Below are 18739 nucleotides of genomic sequence, written 5' to 3' on the forward strand. Positions count from 1 at the left end.
TGAAGACACAGAAGGGGACACTGGTCTTATGCCCTTTTTTTGCATACATGGGGAGTTCCTGAATCTCCTCTTGGGGGTTCCTGAAGGATCTCTATGTGACACTGGCATGTTTCTAATTCTCAAGGTAGGACATGAACCCATCGGAGGAAGGCAAGGTAAGTCATGTGGCTGCAGTAGAACCTGCAGAGGGTGTTCAGCGGGGATGATATATTTTCTTAGTTCCAATAGCTCCAGAGATGAATGCTTTACAAGCAACACTAAGCATCTTTCAGATATAGGTAAAAAGTCAATGCTGAAAACTTCAATGTCTATCTGGGCACATCAAGAACGACCTTCATGCCAGTGGACTGGTACAGCAACACTGAAAAGATAGACTGTATCTACAGTGAGTGGGAGGCCATTGCTGTTTAGCGTGCTTTGACATCAATGCCGTTGTGCGTATTGACCTTGATAACCTGGAAGAGGTGTGCCGGTGATGGCCTTGTGGTGACAAATCCGAGCATTTCAACAGCGAACATGTTGGTTTCCAATGCTCTTGACTTCAACGTTGTGGTCTTCAACGATGATCGGATCTGTCAGAGGTCAGAACAATGGGTGATCAGGTCTACTCGCAGTGAGAACAATGGTGATGATTTCTTTTCTCACCTTTGCTGCCCTTTCTCTCCCTGGATCGCCCGCTTTGATGGTCCATAGGAGAGTTTGCCACTTTGCCAGTAGAACTACAGTGTACCATTGATGGCTTTTCTGATGTTGTCTTCTGAACTCCGAGGGCCTTCCGGCTTCACTCATAGCCTTATTCCTTCTCTGTCTGTTGGGCTCCTTTTGTGCATATTTTGACATAATCCACATTTGTTTGTGGAACTAAGTTATACACAAAACACACACACACAAAACACACACACACACACACAAAACACACACACACACACACACACACACACACACACACACACACACACACACACACACACACACACACACACACACACACACACACACACACACACACACACACACACACACACACACACACACACACACACACACACACACACACACACACACACACACACACACACACACACACACGCGCTTGTAGGCACTTTCTTCTTCCCAAATGGGGGCACTACAACAAGAGAGATGGCATTTTGATAGTAAAAAGTATTTCACAATTGAAACATCAAAGTATTACACTCTAGCTGGATGTTAAAGCAAGGTGAAAGCAAACAAATTACATTTCTATGAGGAAAAGGGTGCACCTAGTGTGTCCAAGCATCCCAGTCACAGGAGCCAGTAAAAAGAACTGACTTGATGAGCCCACTCCCAATACAAGGCTTCATGGGTAGTGGAAGCTTCTGGAACCTTACAGATGTAGAATGGCTCTCCAACTCTTTCAATGAAAGCCTATTAGGCTTTATTTTTTCACAATATGTAGCTATTAGATAGCAGGTTTTCATAAAAGGTGCTGCAATGTAGTTTGGAGAAACATTTTTCTAGTGTTTTTGTAAGTCTAAGACTCAGAAAATCTGTTAGGCTTTCAGAAAGCTGGGCAACATGTGGAAATGTTGACTTCTTCACCCTGTTGGCTAAACTGACATATGTGAGACATACATTGTTGAAGTGGTTTAGGGTCACTGAACGCAGAGGAGAATTATTCTAACATTTATCAATAAGGACTCTTTGATGCAACAGTGTGCTATCAATATCACAATTTTTACCATTTCAATCTTTGACTGATGCAATAATACTGCGTCAGTGCATGGAGGGAGGCAGAGGCTTGGGAGTGGAGGCTCCCTTTCCTGTGCTACCTCTCCACCTACCATTGTTGCCACTGTAGTCCGCCCTTAAATATCTCCTGCTGGCCTGGGGCTCACAACAGGCCTCCTGCTGCCACTGGTATGTTTTTGGCTGGGTCTCTGGTGTAGTTTTCATTGCTACTCACAGGTGTAGTCTGAGAAAAGTGCCACTTGAGGTGATGCACTGTACAGCCCCCATAGACTTTGAAATTGGAGTATCTTTTTATTTTCTCCAACACAAACATTCCATCCATGTGGGGAGATGGTGCGGAACCTCCAGTTTATGACGTGATATGCAAAGTCTTGTGTGTCTGCAGAGCACGACACTAGTATTAACACTGCCTGTCCTACAATGACAGAAATGCAACAGAATTTGCAATACACCACTGTATGATAGCACCCACTGCTACCTGCATCTCCACAGCACGGATATGTTTACTTTCCTTATACAGGGGTGGGAGTAGGGAAGATAGGGGTGAGGGAGGGTGCATCTGTCGTGACTTGGGCTGATGCCCTCTTTCTCGCAGTGTAAACCACCAAACAGTCCAGCGAAACATGGCCCCTGATGTAAAACAGGCCCTCTGGAGAAGCTTTATATTTATTCTCTGAGGGGTGAAACCACCTTAGCCAAGAATGGGTCTTTATAAATTATAATTGTCACAGGCTAACTTCACAATACCCTTATGCACAGGTAAGAAATGAACACTACATTCACATTTAGAGATGGTCTCTACCAACTAGTCAAATAGTCATTCTCATTGTCTAGGAAGTGCATGGCAACCTTATGGTGTTGAGCCGTTTTCTTTATAACAGCATGGTATGCTGTAGTGTCACATGGTGGAGACGGTTTCACCAGATATGGCTCTACGGTGGGATGCTCAGGGGGGTTGACACTGTCAGTCTCCCGTGGGTCCTCACCACACCCTGCATCCATGGGCTGATTGTGAGCGCTACCACCCACGTAGGGATGTATGAATCTGAGACGGAGTGGACTGACCCTGCTAGGTACTCTGGCGGAGGTGGATGTGATGGCAGTGGTGAGACTGACCTTAGTGGTGGAAGTGGTTGTGGTGTGTGTGGGTTAGTGTATGGAGGTGGTGGTAGTAAAAGTGAAGTGAATGGTGCCTACTCAGTTGAGGGAGGTGTAGATGGAGCTGCAGGTGCCCTTACTTGATCACTCTGCTTTTAGGAACTGGGTGCTGAGGTACTTCATACTCAAGTTCCTCCTCGAAAGTCAACCTCCTCTTCTTAGGGATGGGAGGCAGCATGGAAACTGGCCTAGGGCGAGGAGGCTTTGCCAAAAGGCTGCCTATCTCAGAAGGAATACAGACACGTTTCATTCTGGTGTCAAGCTCCTCTGCCACTCTCTCTAGGATGGAAGCCTCAAAGGTTTTGCAGGTTGGTACCAATGGGGATTTCAGCTTTGCCCTCGGATGCCAGGTTGTGGCTTTAGCACATAGTCAAGTGGTGGCATCGCACTGTGTTTTGTGAATCCATAGTTGTGACCAGACCATTTTCTCTGTGTCACTGGATTGGTGGCCTACTGGGCCATTTGTGTAAAGTTCCACTTTCATGCACTTACCAAACTGCCAGTGCTAACATCCTAAGTGTATGGTGTGCATGCTTCTGTGTGTAGCCTCTGTGGTACAGGCATAGTGTGTGAGTGACCCAGAGTAATTTGAAGCCTGTGCAATCCTTTTAGGATACACCAAGCCTTTGCACAAGGTGAAGGTGAGGTTGTTTTTCTAGAAGTGGAAACAGAAGTGGGCAGAGTTACAGTCAGGGCTCCTTTAGAAATTCAATTTGGCTTTTTGTTTGGAAAGGAACTGCTGATTAATTTTCCTGGCTATTGCTGTTTAGCAGGTGGTTGGAGAAAGTGCAGACTATGATGTGGAAGATGACAGGAACCTTTAGTGAGTCCTGGCATGTTGTCTTTCCATAATTACACTTTCAGTTGGGAATTGAAATCAAGGTGCAGCAATCTCACACCACTTTGTGCCTGTGATGTGACTGCTCTGGGGTAGAGACCACACTGTTGTGAGAAGTATTGTTCTAAACAAAGGCTATATATGGAGAGTATCTGGAAAGGACACTTCAAAAGAGAACCATCCCAGGCCAATGTCGAGTTTGCACTTAGTGGCTACAGATCTGTTTGATGTTGGTGTATAAAAGGTGGGGCCCAATTAATCCACTAGTTGTTCCGAGTTCCAAGTACTCTTTGGCCAAGGAAGGAAGGGAGTGCTCCGCAGATTACTCAAAAGGCTGCTGCACAACCACAGCTGCTGTCTGCCAGACAGTCCGCTTCCCAGAAGCCATTGGACATCATCTGATCTATGAGTGGAAGAGATGTGTGCCAGTCTGGAAGCGATTTCAAGCCTGCCAGCTCAGAGGGGGAAGGAGGTGTTGAAGGAAAACCCCAGCAAGTGCAGGAGGTCCACCGTAGTCTGAAGATGGGAGATGACTGCCTGTGACGAGCCCACCTACAACTGAAAGTCATCAAAGTAGCAGAAGACTGGAACCCCTGACCTCTGCAGATTCCCTGCAAACACTGTCATCATGGTCCGCACATGAGGTGCGCTGGTGAGGCCAAAGAGGAACACAGCAAATTGAAAGTGCTTGAGGCCAACTGTGAACTGCAGAAAACATCTAATGGCAGGCAGGTTGGGGATATGAAAATAAGCATCCTACAAGACAATTGCAGCCATCAAATCTCCAGGATCCAGGGCAGACAAAACCTGAGCGAACCTGAGCATTTTCAACATCTCTTTTCGGAGTATGTAATTGAGAGGGTGAAGTTCTAAGATAGGACAGAGGCCTCTGTCCTTCTTTGGTACCAGAAAGCAGCATGCTCGCTCTCTGGCATAGGCACCCTGTCGATGGTCCCCTTGACCAAGAGGGCCTACACATCCTGGCGGTATAATCCAAATGGTCCTCCGTTAACTGTTTCTGGCTTGGTGACAAGGGTTTGGGTGTCAACAAATGAGAAGAAGTACCTCTTCTGCACTATCTGGAGAACTCACCAGTCTGAGGTGATTCTAGACCATTAGGACAGGTGATGTCTGATCCTGCGCCTTACATGGTGCGTGTTCTTGTTGACAAGCACACTGAATAGGGTCAGAAGCTGCAGCAACCGGAGGTCTGGGGGCAGGGCCTGTCGCTGGGCATAGTCCCTATGTCCTCTTTGGGCTCTGCAGCCATCTCCGAAAGGACTTGGCCAGCTGTTGTACTGGCTTAGGGCTGATAATGTGGACACTCAAAACTGCCCGTGCCGCGGCAGGGATGAAAGGACTGCTGTGGTGGCCGGGTTGAAAGAGAGAGGCCCAAAGATCGGGTGAGGACCTGCTCGAGCGCCGCATCAGCCTACTCGATAAACAAGCGGGAACCATCGAACGGCACTTCAATCAATGATGACTGAACATCCTCTGAGAACCCAGTAGACCACAGCCAAGCGGGCTGTGGCCCCTATCAATGGAGTCCGTGGTGTCCAGTCTACACTGTATGGCAAAATTAGGTGCATCCCTCTGGTAAAGCCCGGTTGCGATGTCATGGCTCTTCTCAGGCAGCATGGGAAGCAGCTGCACAACCAAATCCCACAATTCATAGGAAGATGGGCCAAGAGGCATGCTGTGTTCACCATCCGCAATGCAAGGCTGGTAGAAGAAAAGATGCCCTTCCCGAAATATCTAGCCTCTTGGATTCCTTATCCGGTGGTGTGGTAGGGAACGTGCTTGGGTTGATTTTGGCTGTGGGGGCCTGGACCACCACGCCTCTCCAGTGAGAGTAGCTGGGAAAGGAAGGCTGGAACCCCTGGTGCGGAACAATAGTGTCAGCGAATCATGCGCACGAGCCCCTGTACAGGGTTAAGCCAGGACTCCAGGAGACTGTTGGTCAGGGCTTCATTAAAAGGACAACAATTGTTCTGGGGCACCTGCCCCTACCTGGCGCATCTCAGTCAAGACATAAGGACCTTTGCAGCCCTGCACATCACTGTGGGGAATGGCACGCCTTGCTCAGGGGCCTGTCCTGGAGGGGACAACATGCCACTGTCTGGTGAGGTGTCAAGGCCACTTGCATCACCCAGCTCCTCATACCAGTTGTCGTCCAAAGTAGGGGCCTTCTTCAAAGGACCACACACCTCCTCATTGCCGCTGTGCGGGCCACAAGGTGATTTAATTGGAGGAAAGTCCAGTTGACAAGGATGGGATGGCGCCTAGCTTGGCATCGAATGGCTCAGAGGCTGAGCCGAATCGACATAGGGAATGACAATCAGCTTGCGGTGCTGATGGTGCTGTAAGAGGCGTCAGACAAAATGGAGTCATGTTGGCATCATCTAGGGCACGGCTGGCAGCAAGGGGGCCAGGGCGTCAAAGATGGCTTGGATGGCATTGCAGAATTCCCGTAGCTGGGCAGGCGTTGCTCTGCTGCTGGGAAACTGTAGGTAGTGCGGGACAGGCCCCGACGCCACCTCTGCAGGTGGAGTGTGGAAGCAGGACCTAGAAACATGAGGGAAGCCAAACAAGGCTTTGACTTCTTCTTGTGTTTGTTAGACTTACCCAATTTCGCCGAGAAGGTCTTGGATCTCGAAGAAAACCATACAACGACTCCTGGACTTTCCTTGAGAGCGTCCAAAAGAACAAGATCCGGAAAGGGAATGACACATAGCCTTTCTTTTCTGTACTGCCAGGAGCTTCAGAACACGCTTGCAGATCACCTTCAGGTGCATGGACTTGCACTTAGTTCATGACTGGGGGTTGTGTTCCAACCCTGGGCACTAGAGACAGACCAAGTGGGGATTCAACACAACATCTGCCAGTGACAATCGCCAGGAGGCCTGAAACCAGTGGGTTCCCTAGCACAGAGGGGGCAAGCTCAGAAAAAAAACCTGACAAAAAGTCAAAAAGATTAACCAAAAACTGGTCCAGGTATCTCTATGGATCAGCACTGTTGGTGCAGAAAGAAAGGAACTGATGGCAACACACCAGGGTTGTGCTTATGAAGGCACCGCAACATCACTTCCAACGTTGATGGCGTCGACACAGAGCTGACCAATGCCACCTACTGGTGTGCTGAGGTACTGCTCAAGATTTCGGATCCAGTCTGACTCTTGGGGGGATACCCTACGGTGAGAAATCTACCCTGTGTGTAGCTGTATTATGGCAAGAGGGCCGACCTGTGTGGTTGTGCAGGGCCCCAACTACCTACATCATCATAATCATCCTTCACCTGCAATCTTTGAGGCCCCTGACTAGTGTGACATCCTATGGAGATCCAGGATCTGTGACATACTGGAACTGCTCCATCCAGGTTTGCTGTGTAGGTGGGCCCAGCAGCTGTTGTGTAGCACATATATGTTGCCGCAGGCTGGTTTGCAACCTCTCCTGAGAGTGCAGAGGAGAGCGTGCTAAGGAGGAAGCCAAGCAGCTGCACCGAGGACTGATCCACCACATGTAGCAAGATAGCTTTAAGACTGAACTACAAAGACCAAGATCTGCACCTGTGCCATAATAAAATGAATACTTCTTACCCCAGAAGAATGGGGACCACGTGGATCAGTGAGGACTACGGGAGAAGGCAGATAGAGGCACACCACTGCCTGATTGCGCAATGGTCACTAAATTATGTATTGTAGTGTTAGTGTCTAGTATTTCATTCTAATATGCATTAACATATATTTCTTTCTTGAAAAGGTACACACCAGATTAGATATTCATTATTGTGCTGTTTTGTGATTGGTTGAGCTCTGAATTCAAGCATCCTCGCACCACCTCCCAGGCAAGCTTTGGGCTTTTTGCCATGGCTACTACTGAAAGTAAAGTGCTGAAGGAGCGGTACTTGGCACAGTTTACAGAACCACAGAAGGATGAACCCTGGGACAGCAGAGGCATACGACCCACACCCTCAACAGTTGACCTATGGTCCCCTTCTTGCCCCATGGCTTTCCCTATAGGGTCTGACAGCCACACAGAATATAAATAATCATGCCCCTTCCGACAGTCTCAAATGCATCTAGTACATTTGTTTAAATTGCTACTATGTCAGGTCCCACCACACCTCAAACACAATATAACAACTGCAAGATGGTTCCACTTCTCTTCGCGCCCACAGAGCATTAGGTAAATCAACATGGCAGGCCAATTTTTAACACAAAGATCCTCATGCACACATCACAACTGGAGGCCAACTGCCAGCAAAAATGCATGACCCTTCATCCTGCCTCACTACTCCTCTTCATAGTCACCCAGCCTCTGCAGCAGCAGGCTAGGGCTGCACATCCTTGCTAGAGCTAAAAATGAAGGTGCAGAAAATGGCATACTATGGCTGTGCCCTGCGGTCATCTTCCTCTACGGGGATGGTCAGCCTGGACCACTGCCGCTCCCATGCACTCACCTGTCATGCACTCATCAGTGGGGTCACAGGAACATGGCATATGAGTGGCTATTTTTTTTTAACTGTGCTCTTTTCCCTTTATCTCTGGGAAGCCAGAACAGAGGAGAGACCCTCTATGGGTGCCAATCTACCGCTATTGTTGGAATGGCCTCTTGAAAGCCTGGGTATCAGCCCATTCACACATGAAACCACCGCCACAACTTCAGGCCTAGAGCAATTTTCCTGTGTGCCCGGAAGGCTAATCCTGCCCTGTTTAAAATGTTTTTACTCAGATGACCATTGTTATCTTTTGCCTTCTTTCTCACCTGCTCTGAAACAGTTATTTCTTTCCACAGTTTGGGAAACTTGTAAACAGTCCAGATGCAAAGTTTCCTTGTGGTTTTCAGTACTTGGGCTACCTGTTACATCAAGATAGAAATGAAGGAGTTAGGCTCTCACTTGAACTTGATTCCATTCACTTTTAAGGCACAGATTACATTGTAAGCCCCCACTCTGTGCATTTGGAAGTTTTTCCTGGCAGTTAGTTGCCTCAATATTTTCAAAGGATTTCATTTTAACAAAAAATAGAAACTCCCTGGTCAAACCCACACTAAGGTAGTACAACACATGAACTTTCTCCCTCTGCTGTCACAAATAAATGCGAAACCTACAGCGATAAAACTTCAAAAGTACATTTAATACAAAGCAAACAAAGTGAACCCTGGACATGTATGAACAGAGATCAGACTTAGAAGGCAATGTGACAATATAATTGCTGGTGGTGAACACTAATACTCGTATAGATGTTATCCTAGATTTCTCTGCAGGATTGACAGTAAATGAGCACTTTAGCCAATACATAATTGTGAATGTATGGAGTGAGAGTCCAGAAAGGAAACAGCTGGAACTTTGGCCTGCAAGAGGTTCCTTAACAATAGTAGATTGAATGTTCCTTAGAGTGCTGCACTTCAAGTGGAGGTTTGCGATTCTAGATCCTGGATGCCCTCCTTCATAGGAGCTTCTTTTCAGGGCTTTTCCTTGGTGAATCACTTTGTATTTTTCTAGTTATTGAGATAGTTAGATATTTGCCAAGGTAGTGTGTAGCTTTGGCATTTACTACTCATAGTAGATCTTGAAGTTCATGCAGGCATGTAAGAGGAGCAAGAGTAGATCTACTACATAAGATGATGTTTCAAAAGACCACTGATGAATTGAGCAGCTACATTCAATAAACTCTTCAATGGAGGCAAATAGAAGACAAGGGTGGTGGAAAATAAGGTATTAGCAACTTTGAGGTGGTAAATTGCTGCATATTAAATTGGCAGTTTTATATAGCGTGGGGCAGACGCAATGGGTGCCAGACCCTTATGTGTAACAGCAATTTCGCACTTAAAACGAGTTTCATTTGAGTACATTTATTTAGATACATTATACATGGGCTCAGTTGCAGGGTATAAATGTGCTACCCATCTTTCGATTTAAAAAAGAAAAATCCTAATGAGGTTATCTAGACATATAGGCCCTCATAATGACCCTGACGGTCTTTTGACCACCAGGCCCATGGTGGCGGTTGCACCGCCGACAGGTCGGTGGTGAAGACAGCCACATTATGAGTGTGGCGGGTTGGCCTCTGTCAACCAGCCACACCCCCACCTGTACCGCCAAGGCGGTTGGACCCGCTGAGCGGGAGAGTAGCATCTCCGACCTGGCCATCCAATGAAGACCACCGGCGCTATTAGGAGCCGTCTTTCCACCAGGATTTCCGTGGTGATAGCATTGTCACGAAAACTCTGGCAGAAAGGCTACTGGTGACAGGAAATTTCTTTCCTGTCACCGGCAGATGAATCCCCCCTCTGCAAGCCCAATACACCCCCTTCTAGTACAGCGCCTCCCCTCCCCCACCCTACCTTCTAGTACAGCACTCCCCACCCCGCATGTACGCACAGACACCCACATGCACCCCGCATACACTCATTCACGCACCGCACATACACCCATACACCAACACTGACATACACGCATTCACTTACAAGCATCCATACACGCATTCACTCATAAGCATCCATATACACATACACGCACAAGCATCCATACACGCACTCACTTCAACATTCATACACGCATACACATACATTAACACATGCATACAAACATATATGCACACACTGAGACAACACCCACTCACACACAAAACCCAACGCCCTCCTCTGTCGGACGATCGATTTACCTTGTCCGGCGAGGAGGTCTTCCGGCAGGGAACGGGCGCTTCCACCGCCGGCAGTGCACTGCCATCAGGACACCGCTAGGTTGTATTATGGCTGGTGGAGTCCTTTCGGTAGGCGAGGCTGGTGGTGGAACCGCCCATGCGCCTCCTACCTCCACCACAACTACTGGAAAATTTGTGGCCAAAATGTGTTGGAAATCCTTCAGTTCTTATGATATGGTGGGTGGAAGATCGCCAGCACTGGCAGTCTTCTGGCGCCCACGGCTTTGGCGGTCTTTCCAAAAGATCGCCGAAGTCAAAATGAGGACCATAGTCTGCCTCTGTCTATGCAGGGAAAATTACAACTCAGTGCATCTAAGTCTGTTGGAAGTATAGTACAGTAAAGCCATCGCCCATGTTGTGGCTGCTGTGGAATATCAGGACCACAAACTGTATGGTAGTTCCGGAATCTGCTTTGGGATAGTTAGTACCATATTGCCTTTGTTTTGTGATGATGTGGATTCTGACGTGGATGTTGTCAATAATGCATCCAAGCAACTTTGCGGTTGCCTCAAGTTGTTGTGTGAATACTAACTTAAGGCCTGATTTTTAGTTCAGTGGACGGGTTACTCAATCACAAATGTGACAAATATCCCATCTGCCATATGTATATTGGATACAATGTACTTGTAATATGGTGGACAAGAAATCAGTCTTATTTGTGACAAAGTAAACCATCAGCCAAACTTTAAATCAGGACCTTAGTCGGGCCCTTAGTCCATAAGCAGCTCCAGCATGCGGGCTTCACTGGAGTGTCTACAAACCATGATGAAAATGATCTTGGTGGGGATGAGTTTTAGATGGTCACGTCACCTAGGCATGAATGAGGAAAAGGAAGCCTTCACATTGGTTGATATAGTCGTGGAGTCCAGTAGATCTCTGAAAGGCTACACTGGCAACATAAACATCAACGGGCAGGGAATTAATCTCTTAGATACTCCACGTCCATGTAGAAGAGTTTATGCTTTTGGTGAAGTACTAGTCAGGATTTTCTATTTTCAGTTTCTGTTTGTTGTGTACTCTGGTAAGACGTTTTCATGGCTTTCAAAATCAGTGGTGATCAGCACCCAAATAGGGTCAGGGTACAGTCCTTCCTCCACTGGCCCCTCCTTCTAGGGTTTCGCAACCTCCTTTTGAGAGTGGTACCCCAGAATCTAGAACTGCCAGGGCACTGGTGTCAGTCGTCCTGCTCTGCTCACCTACCAGTTCAGAGGAGTCCCTCTGTAACTGGCTTCCCAGCCTAGGGTCCTCCCCCTCCGGCTGAGCTGGGGTCAGGGAAGAGTCCTTCCTCCCCCTGCCCCTTCTTCTAGAGTTCTGCACCCTCCAACCAGGAGCGATACCCCTAGAAGTAAAAGAGGTAGAGAAGCTGGGGACAGCTATCTCTACCTCCAGGTCAAGAGTGTTTCCTTAGACCTGGTTCTCCAACCGAGGGTCTGTACGCTTGGGCTGGTCATGAGTTAAGGGGGGGGAGTCCTCCCTCTCCCTAAAACCTTTCCCCTCGGGAGTGGTACCCCTAGAGGACAAAATAGTGGGAAACTGGGGACAGCTGTCTGTACTTACAGGTCAAAGGGGTTGCCCTGGACCTGGTTTCCGAACCTAGGGTCTGTACCCTTGGGTGGGACTGGAGCTAGGGGACAGTCATCCCCCTCCTGCAAACCTCTCAGTGGAAGCTTCTGCACCCCGCCCCCTTGCGGGGTGGTAATACAGGTCAACAGAGCTGGTGCAACACTGGTTCTAGTCCAGTCACCCTCCCATTTTCTCGTGACACTAGGGGATGGATCCCCAGTATAGACTAAGTTCTCTCCCTGGGGCCCCCTCAGGGTGCTTTCCAGGGACGCTGCAGGGCATTGGACCGTCCAGAACCTGCACCCTTCCCACTCTGAAACCTGTCTGGGTTACTCTGAATCTACCACACCCTTGGTTGGGGGAATCCTAAGCCATTCCCTTTTGGGTCACTCCCCAGTGCCTTACCAGCTCCTCTAACCCTCAGCAAGAGGTCGGCCTCCTTTGCAAGTTCCCTGGGGTCAGAGAACTTTCTCTGCAACAGGTGTTGGCGTAGCCCTGGAAAACAGCAATGGAGCATGTGCTCTCTGATAATTAGATTGAACAGCCCTTCATAAGTGTTTGCTTTGCCCCCCCTTCACCCATCCTTCTACTGCTTTGCAACAATCCTCTACAACATCCTCTAAGACTGGTGAGACAGGTTCCTGCTGCCTCTAAACCTCAACCTGTAGTCTTCAGGGGTGAGATCATACCTTTTTATCAGGGCCTCGTTGATGCTGTCACTCCCTTCTAGAACCAGTAGGGCATCCCTTCCCTCCTCAGGAATATAGCTCCCCAGGGCAGTCCCCCAATCCTTCTCAGGGATCCTGCGTGCAACCAGAGCTTCTTCATACTCCCTCAGCCACTGATGTATGTCTTCCCTCTTCCCGAACACAGGCACTAGGTCTGTGGGTAGGTAGGGATTGTTCCTTACACTACAATCAATTATGCTGCCACCACTGGACTCCACCTGCAGTGCTGGTGAGTCCAGATTTATGAGACTTCCCTCTCAGGTGAGTCTTTCCCTGGCAAAGGCCCTTTCTAAGTACAATTTCTAGTGCAATAGTGAGTCACAATGGTTTTGTGCAAGCGCAAGTCCTATCCTCACCACTGATCACCAATGTTAGAAATTGGGTTTCTGGTTGGCTAGGGTATGCACCTAAGCCAGACAGAACCCACTCACTATAGTCAGGTGGAGGGAGTTACACACCCAAGATAACCCCTGCTCACCTCCTTGGTAGCTTGGCACGAGCAGTCAGGGCTATCCAGAGGAAAATTGTAAAGAGTTTGCACAACACACACACACAACACACATGACATACTATCCCCACCACAAAGGAAACACAACATCAAGTTATATAAAAATAAACTGTATTGCACACAAGACTAAACACAACATGTCAGTAATACCTTGCTACCCAAGCAGTTGTGAGAACATTATAAAGCATTAGTAGCCTGCAAACACAAGCAGTAGTGCCATAAAACATAAAGGTTACTGATTATTCTTCAAGATATGCAGTAGTCGGGAGAACATTACTAAAGGAATGTATGTCATGCAAAACATATATTTGTAAATGCCCATAAAAGGAACATTAGAAACTACACAGTGAGGCATGAATGTCAAACACTATATTGTCAGAAACACACCCTTATCTATAGTGTCCCCGGGGCAGTAACGCAAATGCAAGAGCTTACTCAGGGGTCACCTTGCTTCTCTGACCCTCAACCGCACGCTCTTCTTAGTGTGCTTCACCCCGGGGGCACCTCGAGGAGTGCGTTTGCACCGGTTCTTGTTTCCCGTGACACGGGGGTCTGCAGGGAGCGCGTTTCAGACATGTCCCAAGATTCCACGTTGCTCGGGTCGCATCAGTGATTATCCAGGCAATCAAGCCACGGAGTGCCTCCAGACGCACTCCGTGGCAGAATAATGAAGTGCTCAGGCTGTGCTGTAAGGAGGCCTCAACCAACGCTCGGCACGCACTAGCCCACCACGAGGGGACAGCTCAAGGCGCTTTCCTGTGCCCAAGATAAAGTGTCTTCTTGCAGGGGCGATCTCTTCAATCAGTCCATAAGTGCCAGTCCAGCTCAAGCCTAGGGGGGGCAGCAGGGCAACAAGAAGAAAAGTGGTCCTGATGGGTCCTTTGTGCTACCTGGTCGAAGCCAGGCAGCAGGGCAACACACAGAAGGGCAGTCAAAATGAGTCCCTTGCGCAGTCCAGTAGCCTTTCTGGCAGTTCCAAAAGTGCTCTAAAAACATGGGGGAAAACCCCTTTACTTATACTCATTTTGCAATAGTGTTACAAAGAGGGGAAAGGAGGATCCAACCAGTCCTAACTGGTTCTAGGAGTGTACCCTTTCTCCTCCAGGACCGGCTCCAGACATCAGCGGGGGGAGGTGAGGTAAACGAGAACTTTGTGTGAGGCCAGGGCACAGCCTTTACAAATGCAGGTGTGCCCTGCCTCTCCTTCTCTCAGCCCAGGAAACTATTCGATATGAAGATGCCCCTCTGTGATACCTTGACCCTCCTTGTGTGTAGACTGTCTCAAAAGTATGCACAAAGCCCATCTGTCACTCTGCCCCAGACGTGGATTGGAGTCAAGCTGCAAAACACCAGAGTTATAGGCACAGAGAAATGCTCACTTTCTAGAAGTGGCATTCTAATAATGGTAATAAAAAAATCCACTTACACCAGTAAGCAGCATTTCTTACTATCATTACAACCATACCAAATGTGCCTACGCTACCCCTCATAAATCAGACAATATCCCCTAGTCATAAGGCAGGGCATTTCCAATGCAATCCTATGAGAAGGCTACTTCTGGGGGTGGCGCAAACTGCGCTGCAGGCCCACTAGTAGCATTTAGTTTACAGGCCCTGGGTATAGGGATACCACTGTACAAGGGACTTACAGGCAAATTAAATGTGCCAATCAGGTATAACCCAATCGTACCAAGTTTACAAGGGAGAGCACATGCACTTTAGTACTGATTCGCAGTGATAAAGTGACCAGAGTCATAACGTCAGAAAAAGGGTCAGAAAAATTAGGAGGAGGAAGGCAAAAAGTCTGGGGAATGACCCTGTAGAATGGGTCAGGTCCAACAGATGGAAATCAATCAAGGTTGGCTTGGACTTCATTTAAGGTAGAAAGTTGACTGTTTTCTATTAGGGCTCAATGATATGCTGAAGGAATTGAAGGTAATTGCTACTAATAGCTAAACGTTGAGACACAATTTGCTTACACAGGCCTGGTTAACAAAAAGGAGTGACAAGTTAAGGATGAGGACTTTTCTTGTTTTAATTTACTTTGGCTTACTTCAACATGCACATTGCATTGGTTGTTGAGCTGAGCTTTTTTGGTGTGTTTGCAGTCTCTCTATTAGAGAACTGCTTTAGTTGTTAGGATGAGCACAGGAAGCAGAGTAGGCGTGCCCCCACATTTTCATTGACACCTTGGTGGTGAGCGTCCGGTGTTTGGTAGGTAGTAATCCTCTGAATTTATTAACTATCCAAGTCTAGTTGAAAGGCCATGATTATGCCGGCAAGTCATCAGGTGATATTGGAGCCATTTACACTGTTAATTAGGATACCAGCAGAACAGGCTGACACCACACCTTTTTCAGGGCCACACAGACAAACTTATAGGTTTAGATCTGTGTGCGCTAGCTACTAGAGGAATTACAGGAGGAATGACAGTCCATTTATCACTGTAAATAATGTGGTCAGATCATTTCAAGGACCGAAAGCATGGACATTAGAAGTAAGACAAACCTTTACAGATACCAGAGAAGTGATACAGGCTGAGAGGTGAACAAGCTGTCCAGTTACCAGGGATGGCCACCAGTTGTCTGCTTTCTTTGCTACAGAGGGGTTCATATTCTACTGGTATCCAAACCACGGGTATCTTAATGACATGCCTTTTATATTATAAAGAGACAAAAAGACATAGTTCAATAGGTGCACCAGATGGTTCTCCATTCTTGGATGATGCTATCATGATAATAAGGCAGGCAATTACACAAAGACAGATATATTCTATTGTCAAATTATTGTGAATTGAGGCAAGGAGTGGCCAAGGAGATGTGAGGAACTAGATGGAAAACCAATGATCTAATGCAGTCATCTTCAAATTACGTTTGCACTTGTGTTTTTCCACTTTTGTATCTAGTTTTACTTCTTTCCAGGTTGTACCTTTCAGATGCAGAATCCATCACATTTTCTGTCAGATTTCTCTCTCTAACCTCACCTCATCTTTCTCTCCCTGCTCTTTTGGTGTAATTCTGTTTCTCACTCTTACAGTGTCTTTGTGTGTGCCCCATTCTCTCTTTCCCAAACTCTTCCTATTATGTCCCTAAAGGTTGTTCATGTATAGGAGCGTACCTGTTTGTTGTGCTTGTGTGTGCCAGTGGATGTGTGCATGAATCCACGAATGATTGTGAATGTGTGATGTCTGTAAGAAAACAGAGTGAGAAGCATTTGGTGCAGGATAAGGGCTAATGCTTTGCCTACTTACTTGAGTAATGATTAATTGAATCCCTGCTCTCAGAGCGATGGTTGTTGTAGGATTCAAACTCTTCTTTAGCACTTCCTAATACACAGAAATTTGTATTAAGCAGACCACTTATTATTACAAGTACACATAAGAGAGTATTCAGCAACAGGTCATTGTGCTGTTACTTGAAGCACTAGGAGTTTTACTCTGTGGTAGAATAGTCAATGACCAAATTCAAGGACTACAAAAATATTTCATGAGGTTCTAGAAATGCACGTTTTAATGTAGCACCCATAATTGTCATTACAGGCAGGTGCTCTTAGACAGATGCAAAAAAAAAAAAAAATTAACATATGGACTGGAATGGAGCAGTGAGAACAGAAGCCATTTTGCCGCATGCAAAGCCAGGCAGGCTAAATGCTTATAAACAAAAGTTAGATAAAAATATATTATTTATTTTTTAATAATTGTGCAACTCTTGCTGGCCTCACATTGCTCCAGCTCATCTCTATTATCCCTTGAGATGGCAGGAGCAAGATCACAAGGTCACTAGTCTGGAGAAAAAATAGTCTGTGGATCGGATTAGCAGCTGTCTTGGTTACTTTTATGTTAAAGCAAAAGGTTTTCTGATAAGGAGCAGGTGAAGGGAATCAGGAATAGATTCCACTTCCTCTGGAGTCTATACCTTGCACTTGTAGATGTGATTTTTCATACATGGAACATGCTCAGCATTTTTCTCATGATTTATCTATGTCTAGATAAGAGGTATGGAGTAGTCTATCTTCGGCTATTTTCTTCAAGTTCTTGTGCCTCTCATTTTGTAAGTGACTGTGACAGGATCCATATTCTCTGCCACTCATGGACTCAAGATGCTGAGGAATTGCGTTGTAATCTCATAGTTGCTGTAGGTCAAAAGCTACTTCCCCAAAAGACAAAGCTATGACCAGGATTTAGCCTGAGCAAATGAAAGTCCTTATAAGGACTTCCCCTCTTCCCTCACTACCCCAAAATTTCAAGCTTTGAAATGTTAACAAGTTGCAAAAAAGAATCCACAAGAGTTCCAGAGCTTTCTATCCCAAACACAGGGGTGGAAGAAAAGAAAGGTACTTTTTGCAATCATCCAGGATCTTGTGATGAAGAGAGGAAAGTGGGTCATACATACTTGAGTCACTTAAAGCGGGCCAGGGACAGATGCACTTCCCAGTCGGACTAGTCTATACACCAGGATGGTGCAGTGTGTTGAATGAACTCTCTGGAAGGAGGAGCTGTCTGGAGCAGGATCAACATTTCAAAGATGTTACTGCCTTGAAGGGCAACCCACAGGATGGAGATGCCAGGTTAGCTCTATGGTGCAACATGATCCCCAACTATCATCACACACAAGAAGAGGGGGAGGGTCCTCTGAAACACAATGTATGGGAAGTACTTGTTTGCTGAGCATGAAATCTGAGACGCAAGCTCAGTCCCACAGTGCAGAGGGTGGCTCTAAACCGTCTGCCAACAAAACAAGTTACTTTCCTGTACACTGTGGTTCTCCATTAGTGATATCTTTCATAGATTCCCACGCTTGAATCCCACAGTGCCAAGGGTGGCTCCAAACCCTGTGCCAACAAAACAAGTTACTTTCCTGCACACTGTTCTCCATTATTGATATTTTTCATAGATTCCCACGCTCGAATCTTTCCTGTAATCATGATGGGAATACCATGGTATTTAAAATAAGCAGTAGTGCATGTACATTAACAGAATAGAAAAACAATTGATATTATTAATCAATTCACATTGTTTTAATAGACTCAAACTCCAGCCAACCAGTGGCTAGAACCTGGACTGCTCTTCCACTGAAGATCCGAGACAGCTTTGTCTGCTTTAGTTCCCATTCATGGCATTGACTGGATGTTCTGCTGAGAGTCCGCCCAGACATTGCCAAAGCCTGGTACATGTTCGACCTGCAGGGATATGCCATTTATCAGTAACCACTTCAATATACGCTGGGCTTGGGAGGAGAGACTTTTTGATCTAGTCCCCCCCTTGTTTGGCTATATAGAACATTGTGGTAGTAGTGTCTGTTCTGACCAAGACAGAGGAATTGCAAATTCTGGGCAGGATTGCTTGCAACCCCAGAAAAACAGCCCTGAGTTCCATGAGATTGATTTTCATCTGAGATTCTTGAACTGACAATTTCCAGTTGATCTCCAACTCCTGAAAAGGAGTCCTCTATCCTTCTAGGGATGCATCCGTTGTCACTATAAAGCATGTTTGAGGTGCCTTAAAATAAAGACCG

The 18739-nt window shown here is 46.8% G+C and overlaps 1 protein-coding gene across 8 annotated transcripts in view; it reads right to left on the minus strand.

Annotated features, from left to right (window-relative positions):
- Positions 1-18739, minus strand: part of LOC138300142 (zinc finger protein 2-like) — a 108581-nt gene that overhangs the window by 26192 nt on the left and 63650 nt on the right. For 4 of the 8 annotated variants that reach the window (XM_069239085.1, XM_069239089.1, XM_069239088.1 and 1 more), the window contains exon 4: positions 8489-8581. The exons of the other annotated variants lie outside the window; for them this stretch is intronic. In XM_069239085.1, the coding sequence (XP_069095186.1) occupies positions 8489-8581 (93 nt within the window). The remainder of the gene's footprint in view (positions 1-8488; positions 8582-18739) is intronic. 8 annotated transcript variants of the gene reach the window in all.

This window comes from Pleurodeles waltl, chromosome 6, assembly GCF_031143425.1.
Source record: "Pleurodeles waltl isolate 20211129_DDA chromosome 6, aPleWal1.hap1.20221129, whole genome shotgun sequence".
In the NCBI taxonomy this organism is placed as follows: domain Eukaryota; kingdom Metazoa; phylum Chordata; class Amphibia; order Caudata; family Salamandridae; genus Pleurodeles; species Pleurodeles waltl.